The 17,898-nt window shown below is 52.1% G+C and overlaps 1 protein-coding gene across 9 annotated transcripts in view; it reads right to left on the reverse strand.

The window, feature by feature from the left end:
* The window catches only part of LOC105496395 (ganglioside induced differentiation associated protein 1 like 1), a 63,758-nt gene that overhangs the window by 14,509 nt on the left and 31,351 nt on the right, over positions 1-17,898 (reverse strand). For 7 of the 9 annotated variants that reach the window (XM_071079256.1, XM_071079257.1, XM_071079254.1 and 4 more), the window contains 4 exons: positions 7,413-7,605; positions 6,070-6,243; positions 1,366-1,463; positions 117-231 (listed from right to left, as the gene is read on the reverse strand). In XM_071079256.1, coding sequence (XP_070935357.1) covers positions 117-231; positions 1,366-1,463; positions 6,070-6,243; positions 7,413-7,605 — 580 coding nt within the window. Of the gene's footprint in view, positions 1-116; positions 232-1,365; positions 1,464-6,069; positions 6,244-7,412; positions 7,606-17,267; positions 17,517-17,579; positions 17,695-17,898 lie in introns of those variants that run through there. The other 2 variants (XM_071079259.1, XM_011766779.2) reach the window with 2 other exon arrangements.

Below are 17,898 nucleotides of genomic sequence, written 5' to 3' on the forward strand. Positions count from 1 at the left end.
CTAACCACCTGGGGAGGTCCTCTGAGACCTTTAGGGAAAAAAGAGGCTGAGACTGGGCAGGGGCAGAGTAGGCTAGGTGGGCTGCAGCCCCCACCTCCCCCAGGGCTGGCACCCACCCTCGTTCTCCAGCTTCCTCTTCTCCAGCTCGGCCTCGATCTGGTCCAGCACCATGGCCAGCTCCCCAAGGATCTTCTTCAGGTAGCTCACATCATCGTGCTCCAAGATCTTGGCCTGGGGGCAGGACAGGGCCAAGAGAAGCTGAGTTGGCCTCAATAGAGTCAGGATGTTCAGGGATGGAAGGAGCTTTGCTAAACTTCTGCAAACCCAGCCTCCAAATACCCCCCAAGTGTATAGGATGCCCCCCTGTTTTGAAGCACCCTCATCTGGTGCCTACAACAGTCCTGTGAGCTTGACTGTCCTGCCTAGATCCCTGGTACATTCTTATACCCCGATGCTGGGAGGGCTGGTTGCTAGTGGCTCACAGTTGCCCCTTCTCTCAGCCAATAAGGAGCTGCATTGCCCACAAATACTTAGGAGGTTACCTGCCCTCACCTTCCCTCCAATAATCTGTAGCCAATGTCCCACTGATATGAGGGGATAAAAGACTGGCCCCTTACTTCAAGGTTGATCACCTTTGTGGTGCCATTTGTGCTCCAGAGATTCCTGTGGAATCAAATGAGGCTTAGCTGCTTCCTCTTCCTTATCCCTCCCATCCCTCTGAGGTCCCCCTCAGAGCAATCCTTCAATACCTCCTTTTCCCAAGAACCCCTGTTCAGTGCTCTGCATTTATTTTTATTTATTTATATATTTATTGTAATTATTATTATTTGAGGCAGAGTCTTACTCTGTTGCCCAGGCTAGAGTGTAATGGCCCGATCTCAGCTCACTGCAACCTCTGCCTCCCAGATTCAGGCAATTCTCCTGCCTCAGCCTCCTGAGTAGCTGGGACTAGAGGTGCCTGCCATGATGCCTGGCTAATTTTTGTGTTTTTAGTAGAGACGGGGTTTCACCATGTTGGCCAGGCTGGTCTCGGACTCCTGACCTCAAGTGATCCCTCACCTCGGCCTCCCAAAGGGCTGGGATTACAGGAGTGAGCCACCATGCCTGGCCAATGCTCTGCTTTTAAAGACACAACCTAACACATGAGGAAACTGAGGCCCCAGGGCAGCAGTGGCTTACCCAAGGTCTAACAGCTAGTAAATGGCAGGGGACAGGATTGGAAAAGCAAGCCAGGGGCTTTTCCATTTCATATCATCAGCTGATCTTCTACTTAGAACTGCTTATCTTCTACTTAGCTTCTCCTCTTGTTCATTTCCATGGAGCAGCTGGTAGGGAAGGGGACTCAGCAGGCCTGGAGGTACTCACCATGAGCTTCTTCTGTTTAGAAAGGTAGGGCTCAGAGAGCTGGGGCTCCTCTTCATGGTCCAGTTTCATGAGGTCTGTGGTGGCATTGGCTAAATGTCCTGGGGAGAGAATAGGAAAGGTCCCATCCCTCTGACACCTGGGTTGCTCCCCCATCACTTCCCTTACACAACTTGAAGTAGGCCCCATCCAAACACTGGTCAGAGGAGTAATACTGTCAACAGCCAACACTTAGGGAGCACTGCAGGCTGCGCTATAGTGACGGATGAGATGCCATCCTGCCCTGAGCTCAGGCTGGTGGGAGAGACAGGCACATAAATCTCAGCCAATGGCTCACTCCTGTAATCCTAACACTTTGGGAGGCTGCGGTGAGAGGATCACTTGAGTCCAGGGTTCAAGACCAGCTTGGGCAACATAGCAAGAACCCATCTTTAAAAAAAAAAAGTTAGCCAGGTGTAGTGGCGCACACCATAGTCCCAGCTACTCAGGAGGTTGAGGCAGGAGGATCGCTTGAGCCTGGGAGGTCAAGGCTGCAGTGAGCTATGATTGCACCACTGCACTCCAGCCTAGGTGACAGAGTGAGACCCCTTCTCTAAAAAAAGGCAAGATAAATAAATAATACACTTCAGCAATATTATAAAATACACATTTAAAAAAATAAAAGTAAACTCTATGGTACAGCATGATTAATCTGTAGGGAAGAATGAACGCAAGGCAGAGGGACCTAGGGGCTGCCTGCCTAGGGCACAAGGGGATGAGAAATCTCACGGAGGAGGAGACTCTACCCTTGAGGACGAGTAGTAGATGCCAGAAACCGATAGACCCGACCATAGACCTGGTCATCTTCCCTGCCTCACTGCTTCTCCCCCTGCATTCTTCCCAAATTGCAGCATCTCGTCCCCGACACAAAGCCCAGCCAGATTCCTGGATTTGCCCTCAGCTCCTCCCACTACCTCACTCCACATCAAGTCATTCCCAGGCCCTGTTGATTCTTCCTCCTCCATCTTTCTCATATTTTCTCACATTTAACCTCCTCCATTTAACTGACTCTTAGTTCAGACCCCATTAATGTCTCACCTGGATGATTTTACCCACCCTCTGCCACCTCTCCTCTCTCCCTTACGAGCCCTTCTCCCCACCCCTGCCAGAGATATCTTCTTCACACACTTGACCATGCCACTCTCTGTTGAAAACCCATCCCTGGCTCCTCACTGCCCTCAGATAACATCCTGGTTCCTCAACTTGCCTTCAAAGAGCCTTCAGGATTCACTTCCCTCCCTCTCACCAACTCCATCTTTCACTGAGTTTCTTCAGCTGTTCCTGTCCCAAGATGTACATTTCAGCCACTCTACATGCTTGCTGTTCCCTGAATGTGCCAGATCACTCCACACCTCCAGGCTTCTGCTCATACTACTACTTCTTCCTAAACTAGCCTTATCCTCCTTTCCTGAAAGCCTCCTTCTAGATTCAGCTAAAGATTTCCTCCTCCATGAAGCCCTTCCTGATTCTCTAGGACGTTGGCCCACTCGATGTCTTTCTTCCCCAATTTACACCCTACAGAGTTAGGCCAGGGAATGCAAACACACTAATCAGAGCTGCCAGTCACAACTCCGTTAACCTTGCTGTATGTTATGGAGCCCTCCCAGAGTTGTGCAGTCCACCACCTGCCTGCTTGCTGGACGTGGAGATTTTAGTGCTAACGTAGTTATCGCTGAATGTGTATATCTCCCTCTAACACTTGAGCTTCTGGAGAGAAGTGGCTACGTCAGTATGTCAGATTCATCTTTGTTCCCTTAAAACCCAGCACAGGCCCGGCACAGAGCAGGAGCTCAGTGAGTGTTGAATGAATGAATGAAATGAATTAGTGACTTAGGTTGTTTAGCTTCTGTCCTCTGAGATTTCACCACCCACTGCCCCATCTCCTGTCCTGACACAAATCCCAGTAAACACACTCCCAGATCATTCAGCTTCAGGGCTATATTAAGTCTCATTGATGTTTTATGAATGTGAAGGTCAAGGACAGCATCTTCTTTCTTGCCTGTCACCCGTGCTGCCCATGTGGCTGGCTTTAGACTCCAGGAGGGCAGGCCAGCCCAAGAGAAGATCTGAGACTGATTAAGGGGTCGCTGCAGGCTGGCTTCTACTCCTTCTGCACTCTGGGACCTCCCACCCCTCATCGCCCAGCTGGACTGGAGTCCTGAGATCCTCTCTGCCTCCTCAGAGAATGAGGGGGAGGGAGGGAGTGGGCTGGGTCTGCTCTGGCTCAGGGCAAGATTGAGGGAGTGCCCCCAACTCCCAGAAGCCCTTGGGGACTGCCTCCAGCCCTCGGCCAGGCCCCTGCCTACCAACAGCCAGGGCCTGCCCCGTTCATTCTTCCCTCAGAGGAGAGATCTTCATAAAATGCAGATCTGACCACATCACTTCCCATCACCGTGTCTCCACTGCTCTTTGGACAAAATTCAAATTCTGCCAGACCCTTGTCCCCAGACACGCACCACGACCATTTCCACCCCACCTTGGGTTACACTTGCACCACCCTGAACTTCCTCCATTCCCCAAACACAACACACCCTGTCCTACTCCAGAATGTGAAAGAATTCTCCCTCTTCCTCCCCTTCTACCTGCTACACATCCTCGGTTGCTGCTGCATTTTGGAAGGCTTCTGTGGCTCAGAGGCTGGGGTGGACATCGTGTATGTCCACAACCTCCCTGATCTCCTGCTCATAACACTGATGGGCACCAGATTAATTATTTTTAAATGAATTTATTTTTGAGCAGGTTATACATGTATATTGTTGAAATTCAAACAATATTGAAGAATGCACTCTAAAAGTAAATTTCTGTCCTCTGCAGCTGCAGTCTCTTAGTTCTACTCCCCAAAGACACAAACTATTGGCAGCTTCTGTGTATCCTTCCAGAAATACTCCTTGCAGTGCAAGCACCTGTGTGTCCATTTAACCCCCTTCTGAGTACTAATGATAGCACACTAGATGTTTTTTTTTTTCTTTTTTTGCCCTTCACTTTTTTCCACTCACTAATATATCTTAGGGAGCATTCCATACACCTATTAATTTTTAAAAACATCTGCACAGTATTCCATTGTATGGAAGTACCCATAACTTATTTACCCAGTTCCCAATTCGTGACAGCTGGGTTATTTCCAGCAATATTCTTGCTCTTGCCAACTACGCTGCAGTGAATACCTTTGCTCATACTTCTTGGTGCATGTGTTCAAGTGTAACTGCAGGGTAATCTCCAAGATGTGGGCTTTTTCATGTTTGACATAGAGCGCCAGGCTGCCCTCCTGAGAGCTTGTTCAAACTCACTTAGTCCTGCACTGTAATTGCCTGGTGACTTGTCTTTTCTTCCATGGAACTTGACCCTGGGATGGCAGAAGCTGTATCTATTTCTGTTTGTCCCCAGTCCCCTGCCCAGGGCCTCATAAATGTTGTTGAGGGGGCTGTCGCTGGGAGCCAGATGTATAGGTCAATCCTGAGTCTTGGTCACATACAGTGGCTCATGCCTGTAATTCCAGCACTTTGGGAGGTTAAGGCGGGCAGATCACCTGAGGTCAGGCGTTCAAGACCAGCATGGGCAATATGGCAAAACCTCATCTCTACCAAAAATACAAAACAATTAGCCAGGCGTGGCAGCATGTGCCTGTGGTCCCAGCTACTTGGGAGGCTGAGGTGGGAGAATCACTTGAGACTGGGAGGAGGAGGTTGCAATGAGTCAAGATTGTGCCACTGTACTCCAGCCTGGATGAGAGTGGGAGACCCTGTCTCACAAAAAAAAAAAAAAAAAAAAAAAGAAAAGAAGAAAAAAAATATTCTGAGTCTTGTTCAATGACAGTGGTTCTCAAGGGACAGGGACAAGGGACAACTTAACACCGCCTCAACCCTGCCTTTGAACATTAGCCACGTTCCTTTGAGGAGGATGACATGACCATTTACTGAGCACCTATTATCTACTGAGAATCTTCAGGTGTCTTTTGGCTGTAGGACCCCATGGTGTTTGTTCAAAGCCTAGATCGTAGTCTGTAAACAGTTGCTGAGGGATTATCTGATTTAATCCAACATCCATTCACTGGGTGTCAGATACAAAAGGACAGGCTGTGAGCATGTCCAGGCTGGCCATTAGTACAGGACATGCTCATGGGTGACCTTCAATCCGAGACCCCACTGGGGGCCTTGTCACATCTGGGCAGCCTTCCTTGGTAATCCTAACCCTGAGGTCACTCAGTGCCCTTGGCCACCGAGCACAGCCCTGACTATCTAAGGCTGAAACTCGTGCGGGGAAAACAAACCTTGTGGGGTCAAACAGCCGCATAGTCTCTGTATGGGAGGGCAGGACAAGAGTAGGGGGCAGGGGAGGGGGATGGGTGTGAGACTGGCAGACAGGAAGAGAGACATATTCTGTTAGAAACTGGGTGAATGCAATGGAAGGCTGGGAAGTCGGAGGTGAAGGGGATGGCAAGCAAGAGGCACAGAGAGAAAGAGCAAGAGTGTGAGAGAGAGATCAGCAGAGTCAGAAACCAACCCCGAGCACTCAGAGAGAGGCAGGGACAAATGGAGAACGCAAGAGGGAGAGAAGGAGGAGGAAGGGGAGGACAGAGAAAGGCCTGGGAGGGGGAGGACTTCCTTTGGAAGAAAGGAGTGGCAGGGAATGGGGGAAGCGGAGGGGCCGTCTCGCCGCCCCTGCACTCACTGCGGATCTCCGCCGTGGCGTACTTGGGAATCATGGAGTCGGTGGTGAGCTCGGGGTGCAGGATGCAGCCGTGTGTGTAGGCGTCCATGGGCAGCGCGTCCAGCAGCTCCCGGTACTGCAGCACCCGCGCATGCTGTGGGCTGCCCACCTCGGGCATCAGGGCCACCACGTGCTCTGTGGGCACCGCCAGGGGCTGGGCAGGGCAGCCAGAGGGGCATCTGCCCCGGCCACCTGCCCCCGGCATCCCTGAGCCCCAAGATGTCTCTGCCCAGAGGCCCCGGGCCACCCACGCTCGGGCTTGGCTGCTGGCAGACAGGGGTCCTAATGGTGGCCCGGTCATCTCTCCTCACTGGGCTCTGCCAAGCCGTCCCTGAGGGTTAGCGCCTCTCAGCTCCAGACTTGCTGCCTGGCGAGCGCCTAGGCCCCAGTGTTGCGGGATTTAAGAGAAGCTGCAACCTGGGTGTTCAGTGCTTGGGTCCCCTTGACTTTTAAACGTTGGCAACCAATTCACATTCTTTTAAAACAGTGCATGTCTGGGCCCTGATGCCCTCCCAATGTCTGTCTGAGCCTCTGTAATGGGCAGTGAGTTCCTGAGCCTGATGAGGGCCTGAGTGGGGAGAGGATGGGGGGCTCTGTGAGGTTCTGGGGTATCTGGGCGCTCCCTTGTCTGCAGGGTTTTGGGGTATCAGGACCCTCCCCTGTCTGTGGGGTTTTGGGGTGTCTGGGAGCTCCCCTGTCTGCGGGGTTGTGGAGTGCCTGGGCCCACCCCTATCCACGGGGTTCTGGGGTACCTGGGCCCTCCCCTATCTGCAGGGTTCTGGGGTGTCTGGGACCTCCTCTGTTTCAGGGTTCTGGGGTATTTGGGACCATGTCTTCAGGTTCCTACGGGTTTCTAGGGATTCTATATTTCAGAGGGAGCTGGGCCCTGCCCTTGCTCTGGAACCCCTGGGAGATCTGGACCCTGTCTGTGGGGACCTAGAGGGTGGTCTGGAGCCACTCATGCTGAAGGGGCCGTGCCTGTGACTCCAGAGCTCGGGGGAAAGGGCTATAGCCCCACCACTCCTGGTGGGGGTGGTATCTGGGTTGTGCCCTTACAGTACCAGAGGAGGGGGAGGTCTCTGGGGTCCTTATGGATCAGTAGCCACGCCTGTGGCTCTGGGACTCTTGGGGGCATCTGAACCCTGCCTGTGGCTCTGTGGATCCTTTTTGGGGAGACTGGGACTTGCCCATGGCTCCAGTGAATTTCCCAGGCTTCCCAAATTTCTGGGACCCTGTCTGAGCCTGTGGGGGCCCCTGGGGATCTGTGGTATGGAGTGGGCCCCTGGCTGGGGAGGCAGCCGTACCTCCTGTGAAGGTGCGCTCCACATAGTCAATGATCTGGTCATAGTCACTGATGATGTTGTCGCGGTGGATGATGACGGGCACCTCCTCGCCCAGGTTGAGCCGCATGAACCACGGCTCCTTGTGCTCGCTCTGCGGCAGGCTCACGTCCCGCTCCTCGCACACCAGGCCCTTCTCGGCGATCACCAGCCGCACCTGCAGGCGCCAGGGTCAGAGCGGGGAAGGCGGGCGGACACAGGGGACACTCTGCCCAGGTGGGGCGGGGGTGTGCGGGGAGGGAGGTCAGAGGTCACACACAGGAGGGGACACAATTGCTTTCAGCCCGTTCTTGGGCACCTGGGTTTGGGGGGATATCTCCCAGGGGCAGGTGCCTGGTGGAGGGAGGAACGCAGTTCTGCTTGGGGGACAAAGGGCAGTGCGGCCCGGTGGCTAAGGGGCTGGATTTGACAGCTGGACACACCTGGATAGGATTCCTGGCTGTGTGAATGTGGGCAAAGTCCTTAAACTTTCTGAGCCTCAGTTTTCTTATTTTAAAAATGAGAGTATTGACAGTACCAACCCAGTGTCTGGGACAAATGCTTGGCACTCAATTCGTGATCATCGTTATCACAGTTGAACACTCAGCCTGGCCCCAGGAGTGGATCTGGCCAGGAAATTCACAGAAACTCTTTTTTGTTTGTTTGTTTTTTTCATTTTTTGAGACACAGTCTCGCTCTATTGCCCAGGCTGGAGTGCAGTGGCACAATCTCAGCTCTCGGCAACCTCTGCCTCCTGGGCTCAAGCGATTCTCCTGCCTCAGCCTCCCGAGTAGCTGAGACTACAGGCTCCCACCCCTACGCCCAGCTAATTTTTGTATTTTTAGTAGGGACAGGGTTTTCCCATGTTGGTCAGGCTAGTCTTGAACTCCTGCCCTCAAGTGATCTGGCCACCTCGGCCTCCCAAACTGCTGGGATTACAGGTGTTAGCCACCGTGCCTGGCCAGAAACTCTTATCATTATCATAATCAATAGCTAAATTCCTCAAATTATTTGGGATAATAAGTGAGGGGAAAAGTAATTTGCCAACATTAGTCGAGCCCTTTATTTCCCCCAAACACCTTCTCATCTGGTTGCCTGGTTGGAAACTCACAATAGCCCCTACAGCGGGGTAGATTTTTTTTGATGAGAAAACTAAAGCCCAGAGAGGGCAAGTATTCTACCCAAAGTCACAAAGCAATTCAGCAGCAGACTTAAAACTGGAAGCAAGGTTCTTGACTCCCAAACCAGTGCTCTCTGCCCTGAGAGCTCCTTCCAGGGAGTTCTGGGCCTGCCCCTTCCTGAGTCTTTACGTTTCTAGGGGGTCCCAGACAAACACTTGAGCTAGTAGAAGCTGCCGAGAGCCTTGAGGCTGGGGCATGCTCCTGACCCAGCCCAATATTTCTGAGCTAGAAGACGGTTAGAGATCACCTAGTCCTATTGCCCCCTGCCTGTGGACTGAGACTCAGAAGGAAGGATGGACTTGTCCAAGATCCACTGGCAAGATGGCAAGTGGCCCCATTCTTACGCTTTCCTCCCCACCTTCCACTCTGGTCCAGGGGAGTGGGAGGGTATCCCCAAAAGAGGAAAGGCCCATTCCCCTTGAGTATCAGTGTCTCCACCCACAGCTGAGATGGTGGTTCTTGGAACAAGTTAAGCATCCAGAACTTGACACAAGTTAAGTGGCGTCATGGGCAGAACCTGCATGGCGTCGGTTCAAATCCCAGCTTTACACTTATTTGCTAGATGACTTGGCTTTACAAGTATCCTCACTTTTTTTTTTTTTTTTTTTTTTTTTGAGACAGAGTCTCCCTCTGTTGCTCTGGCTGGAGTGCAATGGTGCAATCTTAGCTCACTGCAACCTCTGCCTCCTGGGTTCAAGCAGTTCTCCTGCCTCAGCCTCCCGAGAAGCTGGGATTACAGGAGAGTGCCACCACACCTGGCTAATTTTTGTATTTTTAGTATAGATGGGGTGTCACCATATTGGCCAGGCTGGTCTTGAACTCCTGACCTCAAGCGAGCTACCTGCCTTGACCCCCCAAAGTGCTGGGATTACAGGCGTGAGCCACCATGCCTGGCCAACTTTACTTCTTTGTGCCTCAGTTTCTCCTCTTATCCGGTGGAAGTCCTATAGTAATTGCCTCGGAGGCCTGTTGTGAGGATTAAGTGCATTAGTCCCTGTGGAATGGTGCCTGGAACACAGTAGCGATAATGTGTCTTAGCTGCTGGTATGAGGGCAGGTTTTGGAGGCAGACAGACTTTGACTTGGAATAAGCTCTACTGCTTATTTGCTCTGTGACCTTGAGCAAGTCACTTGCTCTTTCTGATTTCTAGCTTCTGTGAAGTGAGGAATGCAAGTGTGAGGTTGAAGTGGGGTGTTGTGGAGACAGCCCCAGCATAGAAGCTTAATACATGAGTTCTAGCATCACTTATTACACACACACACCACGCACACACCCTGGTGCGTCCTAGAGTACTTCATGCCCCACCCTCACAGTGAACATAAACACCTCTTCCTGTTTAGTGGATCATGGGAAGGGAAAGGTAACTTACCCTGAAACACCCAACATTCATTCACAGACTTCTTTGCTCCATTAGTCAAGAGCAGGTCCTATAGGTGGGGCGCATGGTGCAGGTAGAAACCCTGAGCTAGGAGGCAGGGACTCAAGTCCTCATCTTGGATATGCCATAGCAATGCTGTGTGACCTTAGAGCTATCGCTGCCCCTTTCTGAGCCTCCCTTTTCTCATCAACAAAACAAGGGGGCTGGATTCAGTGTTCACGGAGTGCCCCGCAGCCCTGCTGCAAGCCGACACTGCTACATTCACAACCTCGCAGGAGGCAGGAGACAGGGCTGGCTGTGCCTCCCTCCTCGGCAGTGGGAGAGAGCTTCTGATTCTGTCTGAGAGAGGGGGAAAAACTGTTGCAGAGAGTGAGCAGCCCGGGGGCAGCATCTGTTTGGGTCTGAGTGTGTGAGTGCGTGTGTATGAGTGAGCAAATGTGTGTGCGTGTCTGCGTGTGCGTGAGTGTGGGTGTGCATGGATAAGTGTATGAGTAAGTGTGAGTATTCAAGGACTGTGTGAGTGTGGATGTGAGAGTGCCCATGTGTGCACATATGAGTGTGTGCCATGTGTGTGCCTGTGTCAGTGTGAGTGTGCATGCGTGGGAGCATGTATGCATGTGTATATTTGAGCTCATAGGCGACCTGTGCCCTGGAGAAGCCCAGAGTAGTGGAGACTGGAGTTTGGCTGGAGCAGAGAGCCCCCGTCTCTTGTCTTTACCTGGCCCTCCATCCTCCAGGCCAGGGTGGGACCTCCGAATGGGTGGAAACAGCCCAAACCAGGCCTTTGCCCTTGGTAGGGCCAGACAGTTGGCCTTCCATCTTGGCAGGGCACCTGCCTCCAGGGGCCGCTCCCATGACCTGCCCTGGGTCTCCCTTGAAGCTGTCAGATAGGGCTGCTATTTGGGGAGGGGACTATCTTTAGAGGCCTGATAATCCTGCTTGGCGCTGCTTTGGGGTCACCCTGGCAGGCAGCCAAGGAGACTTTTACCTTTAGCAGAGCTACAGGCCACAGCCATGTGTCACCCTGTGGAGGAGGGGGACCCAGAGAGGAAGCCAAGCCTAAGGGAAGGGCATTCAGCTACCAAGGCCATCTGCCATCTCTGCCCCCTGAAGGCTGGACAAGAGCTAGGTGGTCATCACTTAGTGTGATCAGACATCAACCATCTCTGGGTAAACGAGCTTCCCTGTGGGTGCCTGAAAATCACCCACAGTGCCTCGTTGTCATGGTCAGGCTCTGCTGCTCCTCACCCAGGCCCTTGTTTATGTGATGGGCTGGGTTGGTGTCTCTGCCTAGTCATGTAGTTGCGGTGTGACTTTGTAAAAGACACTTAGCATCTCTGACCTCAGCTTATTTCAAATTCTTTTTTTAAAAAAATTAATAGGTCTTATTTTTAGAGCAGTTTTAGATTTACAGGGTCAAATGGCTTTTTAACATAACACTTTACAGCTTGCAAATCCATCACTTTTCACCACTTGTTTCTTGCCTGCCTACTATGTGCCAGGTCTTGTTGGAAACTCAGCAGTGAACAAAACGATGATCCCTGCTCTCAGGGAACTGACATGTTAGTGGGGGCAGGCAGATGATAAGCAATTTGGTCTGTCAAAAGATGGTGAGTGCTTCCGAAAAAAGAGAAAATAGAGCAGGGAAGGGGAATCTGGGTACCAGGGTATCAGGGGAGAAAGGTAGCAATTTTAATTAAGGTGGTCTATTAGGGCAGGCGTCTCAAGAAGGTGGCACTTGAGCAAAGGCTTGAAGGAAGTGAGGGAGTGGTCCACACCGGGACCTGGGGAAGAGAGCTTCAGCCAGAGGGAACAGCCAGTGTTAAGGCTCTAAGCATGTTGGACATACTCAAAAGACAGCAAGGAAGCCAGTGTGTCTGGGGCAGGGCAGTCAGGAATAGACAAGGAGGGTAGAAGCAGAAAGGGTTGCACACAGGATCTTTTTTTTTTTTTTGAGACAGGGTCTTATTCTGTTGTCCAGGCTGGAGTTCAGTGGTGCAATATTAGTTCACTGCAACCTCCGCCTCCCGGGTTCAAGCAATTTTCCTGCCTCAGCCTCCCAAGCAGCTGGGACTACAGGCATGTGCCACCATACCTGGCTAATTTTTGTTTTTTGTTTGTTTGTTTTGAGCTGGAGTTTCACTCTTGTTACCCAGGCTGGACTGCAGTGGTGCAATCTCAGCTGACTGCAACCTCCGCCTCCCGGGTTCAAGCGATTCTCTTGTCTCAGCCTCCCGAGTAGCTGGGATCACAGATGCGTACCACCATGCCCAGCTAATTTTGGTATTTTTAGTAGAGACGGGATTTCACCATGTTGGTCAGGCTGGTCTCAAACTCCTAACCTCAGGTGATCCGCCCGCCTTGGCTTCCCAAAGTGCTGGGATTACAGGCGTGAGTCACCACACGCAGCCTATATTTTTAGGAGAGACAGGGTTTCACCTGTTGGCCAGACTGGTCTTGAACTCCTGACATCAGATGATCTGCCTGCCTTGGCCTCCCACAGTGCTGGGATTACAGGTGTGAGCCACCACACCTGGCCGGGTTGTACATAGGATCTTTTAATTCACACTCCCAGGCCAAGGGGTCCATGAATTAATTCAGAGACTCCTTGAACTAGGATGGGAAAATTACATGTTTATTTTCAGTAATCTCAAACTGACAGTTAGCATTTTCTTCAATTATGAATGTAGGCGATAAAGTAGGGTAGCGTTTAGCAGTGCCTGCAATATTGTCACCACTAGCAATCAGATATTTTCATCACTTCACAGTTGTTGCAGTTGCCTCAAAATATCATGCGCATTCATCACGACTCCAACATGACAGTTGTTATGAGACCAGCCACCAGACCGTGTTATATAAGGGGTTAATACAGAAACGTAAATATTATTATATAATGCCATACTTCAATACGATTGGTTTTCGTTCTAAAAATCCTATGCATTTTATTTTATTCAATTAAAAACATTATTCTGAGAAGGGCCCATACGCTTCCCCCAACTTAGGTCTTGACTCAAGTAAGGTTAGGACCCTGCAGGAGGGCCTGAGGCCATTGTGAGGACTCTGGAGTTTTCCTGGAGGGACCTGGGGAGCCACAGCAGGCTTCTGAGCAGAGAAGCAGGAGGATGTGTCTTGTTACTGTCCCCATCAGCTTTCCTCTGTGGGGATCCTCTTAGGTGAAGGGAGGTGGTAATGGTCAAGTGCAGCATGGACAAGTTGGAGGACCAGCCCTAAGAGTTTGAAAGGCAAGGGCAGGGTGGGAGAGAGACCCTTCATCCTTCACCCCTTGCTTCATCCTTCACCCCTGGCTTCTCTCCTGCCATGCCTGGGTGTCAGAACTGGCCTCTGGGAGGCCCCAGACTTGGGTCTCTTGCCCCTGGGAGCTGAAGGCTGGGCCGGGGGCCCTCCAGAGGTACATCCAAGACAGCGCAGACCCTGAGAGGAGGCAGTAAAGGAACCATGAACCAGGCTTGCTGAAGGGAGCCAAGGACAATCCTCAGAGACTCACTCTGGTGGAAATAACAGCAGTAACAGCAGCCAACTCTTATTAGCATCTCCTCTGTGCCAGGCACTATTGTAGAGCTTTACACGCATTAGATCTTAATCCCTATGAATTCCAATGAGATTGGTACTAGTACCTCCCAGTACCCTCACTTTTAAGAAGAGGAAACAGGCATAGAGATTGTAAGTAACTTGCCCAGTCACACAGCTAGGAAGTAGCAATCTTGGTTTTTGAAAAGTGGCAGGTAGGAGGACAGATGGATGCCCCAAAGGCAGGGGGCACCGAGAGGTAGGGCAGTTCTTCCTGCCTGGGGAAGGAGGAGGGAGGCAGGCTGTATCAAACATCTGCTTCATTTCCCTCTGAGAAAACTGAGGACCAGAGAGGGTTAGGTCACACAGCCAGTTAGTGGGACTGGCAGCGCTAGAACCTTAGTCTGACTCCCTGCATTTCTGGCCCTCCTGACCTTACTCTTCCCCACAAAGGATGAGGAGGCTGGGGGCAGGAATAGCCTCAGAAGCATCCTAACATTGATCTTAGGCATTTAGAGCCTCCTTCAAACCCTGTGGCCCCAAATCATGACCTATGATAGTGCTTGAAAGCTCACTATTAACAGGCTATTATTTAAAGCATTGTGCTAAGTGTGTGAACATGCATGATATCACTCAATCTCCCCAACCCTCTCCCCCAAATATATGAGAAAGCTGCCTTAGAGAGATAAAGAAGATACTTGCACAAAGTCACATAGCTGGGAATGGCAGAGTTGGGGTTTGACCACATGTCTGGCTGATTCCAAAATCCATGCCTTTATAACAGCACCCAGCACTTAACTGAGCACTTTCTATGTGCCACGTGCTGTTCTAGGAGATTGACATGGATACATTTGCAGAATCCTTACAACGACCCTGTTGGGGAGGCACCATTAATATTCTCAATTTACAGGTGTGGATAACTGGGGCATGAGAGGTTAAGCAGCTTGCACTGGATTACCCAGCTGGTCAGTGGTAGAGCTGAGATGGAAGCTGGGCAGTCTGGTCATAGAGTCTGGGTCCTGGACCCACACACTGTCCTCTTGTCCTCTGCATCTGGAATGATCTCCAGATGCCCAATGGAGCCACCATCACTCCTAGAGGTGGGCTATTTTTCTCCATTAACATTTCATGTGCCATTAAAGACAGGCTATTTAGATGCTTGACAATGGGGGACTGCCCTCTTTATATAATTAAGGCTCTTCAAGATTGGAGAGAAGGAAGCAAACTCACCTGCTCCGCTCCTACTACATACCAGGCAGAACATATGCCTATGTCTTCTAAAGGAATTCTGCAGTGTAGGATGTAAAATCCCCTTTTCCGGATAAGGACATTGAGGCACAGAGAGGTAAAGTGACTTGTCCAAGGTCATTCAGCCAGTAAGTAGCCAAGATGAAAATAGAACCCAGGACTATATGACTGCAGAGCCCATGCCCTTTCTGCCAAGCTACACTGCTTCTAGAATCCACCATGGACCCCTGGGTAGGGGGAAGGCCCTGGTATGGGAGACAGAAAGATGCCCAGGTTAGCTTGGCCAGAGACTTGGTCCAAAGTGGGGCTGCAGCAGATGGTCTCATCCTGACTCAGGGGCCACCTCAGCCCTGAGCTCAGGCTACATAGGAAATATTTCATGGGGCAAAGAACAGGAGGCTCCCTCATGATATGGTTATGGGAGATGCCACCTCCCTGCCCCCCTCTGGTCCCAGCTGCTGGGGCCCACTTCCTGATGTTCTAGGTGGAAGGAGGTTCTAGAATCTGAAGGGCAGTCTGATTCATCTCCAAAGCCCCCATCCCCAGGCTCCTTGCACGAGACATGGCATGTGCAAGCATGTGCAGAATTTGTGGGTGACTCCAGTATGACCTTGATTAACTCTGACCCCTCCTTTACCTAGTGCTTTAATAACATCATAATGGCAGCACGTGGTGGTTCATGCCTGTAATCCTAGCACTTTGGGAGGCCAAAGCGGGTGGATCACTTGAGATCAGCAGTTCGAGACCAGCCTGGCAAACATGGTGAAACCCCATCTCTACCAAAAATACAAAAAATTTAGCTGGGTGTGGTGGTGTGTGCCTGTAGTCCCAGCTACTCAGGAGGCTGAGAGAGGAGAATCACTTAAACCCAGGAGGCAGAGGTTGCAGTGAGCCGAGATCGTGTCACTACACTCCAGCCTGGGTAACAGAGCAAGACTCTGTCTCAAAAAAAAAAAAAAAAAAAAAAATCATAACACTCATTATCAACAGTCTTGACCCCTCGCCAGGCACTGCCATCAGTACTTTTTGTGCATCATATCACATTTCACTCTCACAATAGCCCTCCGAGGAAGTTACTGCATTCACCCCATTTTACAGATTATAAATCTGAGGCTTTGGAAAGGCAAAGGGACCTGTCCACAGCCACAGTGAGTCAGTGGATAATATGATTGGTGGACCAGCTTCATCAGCATCACTTGGTCACTCGTTGGAAAAGCAGCATCTTGGACCCCATTCCAGACCCACTGAATCAGGATCGTTGGGGTAGAATCCAGCAGTCTGAGTTTTAAGCAGGATCATCCAGGGATTCTAATGCACGCTCAAGTTTGAGTAGTCCCAGTTTATAACACTAAGTTCCTAAGTTATACCCCTTCTTCAACAACGCTATCGGCAACCCTGAGAAGGGGTTGGGATTGGAAGTAGCTATTGTTATTATCACTATCCCGCTTTCCAGATGATGAAATGAGCCTGGACCAAGACTCAAACCCAAGTCTTTGGGTTTCAAGGCCCTTTTTCTTCATGGAATCTGTTTTTCCATCTGGAAAAAGAAGCGAGTGGAACAAAAGGATCTTCCAGGAAGAACAGGAGTCAGAGTGTCAGGCAGTGGTGCCGCTTAGGCCCCGGCAGGACCTGCCTCTGGGCCCTGGCCATGGTGCTGAATCCGTGGCCCAGAGACGGGACAACCGCCTAGGATGGGAGATTGCGCCCCTAGAGGCGCCCCTGTCTGAGGGGTGCAGTTCACTGCCTCACCCCCAGGAAGCGGGAACCCTGAGAATCCAGCATAAGATTGGATTTCCAACTGCCCCTCAGCTCCCCTAGGTCCTAGAAGCATTTTAGGGGCTGAAGCCACTCTGTGCCTTTAAGAGCAAAACAGAGACCTGATGGGCTGAGCCGAGCTGGTGTGAGGGGATAGTTTAACTCCTTCCTTCTCAGTCCAAGACACGGAGTGGGGGGTGGGCGACGACTGGGGACAGATCCTCCAAACCCCAGCCAGAAGAAGGCCCGCAGACAGAGGGGCAGAGGAGCTGTGACCTGGGGGGCTGCAGTGTCCGGGAAGGCAGCGTGCAGGGAGGGACTGAGAGGGGGCTACCGGGGCTGGACCCCAGGAAGCGCTTCTTCTCCCTCCCTGCAGCAGCAGCACCTCCCACCCCACCAGGCCGTCTTCCCAGCAGTGCCCATTCTCTTCCCCTCGCCTTTGTCTCTTTTCTCAGCACCCCCCCCACCCGCCCGCGCCCCGCACCCCGACAGACCTGCTGTTTCTGGGAGGGAAAGAGGCAGAGTGGATGCTCCTAAAATTGAGAACTGTGCTCCTGGGGCCCAGGCAGGGCCTGTCGCCTCCCAGGTGAGCAGCCCTGGAAGGAACACCCGCGTCCCCCGACCTCCGGGACCCCCAGACCCCAGGTTTCCCCCTCCAGTCTTTCGCTGCCGTCAGATCCCTCAAGCCCTGGGGCTCCCCTCCCCAAGCCTCCCGGCCACCGGCGCAGGCGGCTCCCGGCCCGGTTCTACCTTCTGTGAGCTGAAGGACTGGGTCCAGTGGTACAGAACCAGGCTCTCCCTGGGCCAATGGGCGGGGCTGGCCGCCTCGGGAGCGTCGGGGGCCTCCGCCGGTTTGGCCGCATCGCTCTCCAGTGCGGAGATGGGCCACCAGCTGCAGTTGGTGGGGGTCAGATTGTTGGGGGTCGCCATGACAGCCCGGAATCAGAGGCAGGAAAGAAGGAGGCTCCGGCGCGGCGGCTCTCTCTCGCCCAGCATCACATGGCCTCGCAGAGCCTGCCCCTCTCCTCCCTCCCTCCCCGCTCCGTGAATGTCATTACTCACCGGGCAGTTGGGGGAGGGGGCAAGGGGATCCCGGGAGCTCCTTCCTTCTCCTCCCCCTGGCCCGCCCTTGGCCCGCGCCAGAAAAGCCGCCAGCCCTCAGTGTCAGTCTCCCTGCAAGGATGGAAGGAACCCGAGGAAGTAGGTCGTGCCCCCCAAACAGATCAGCGTGTGGGGCCAGGCACCTGCCAAAGATTCCACCATCATCAACGCTTTCCTGCTTCTCGGTCTTCTAAGGGGCAAATACCTCTTAACTGGGATTCTAGAGATCTGTTCCTTTAGAAATTAGTGTCTGGAAATTACTTGTCTCGCGTTGAAGCTG

Source organism: Macaca nemestrina, chromosome 15 (assembly GCF_043159975.1).
Source record: "Macaca nemestrina isolate mMacNem1 chromosome 15, mMacNem.hap1, whole genome shotgun sequence".
NCBI lineage: Eukaryota > Metazoa > Chordata > Mammalia > Primates > Cercopithecidae > Macaca > Macaca nemestrina.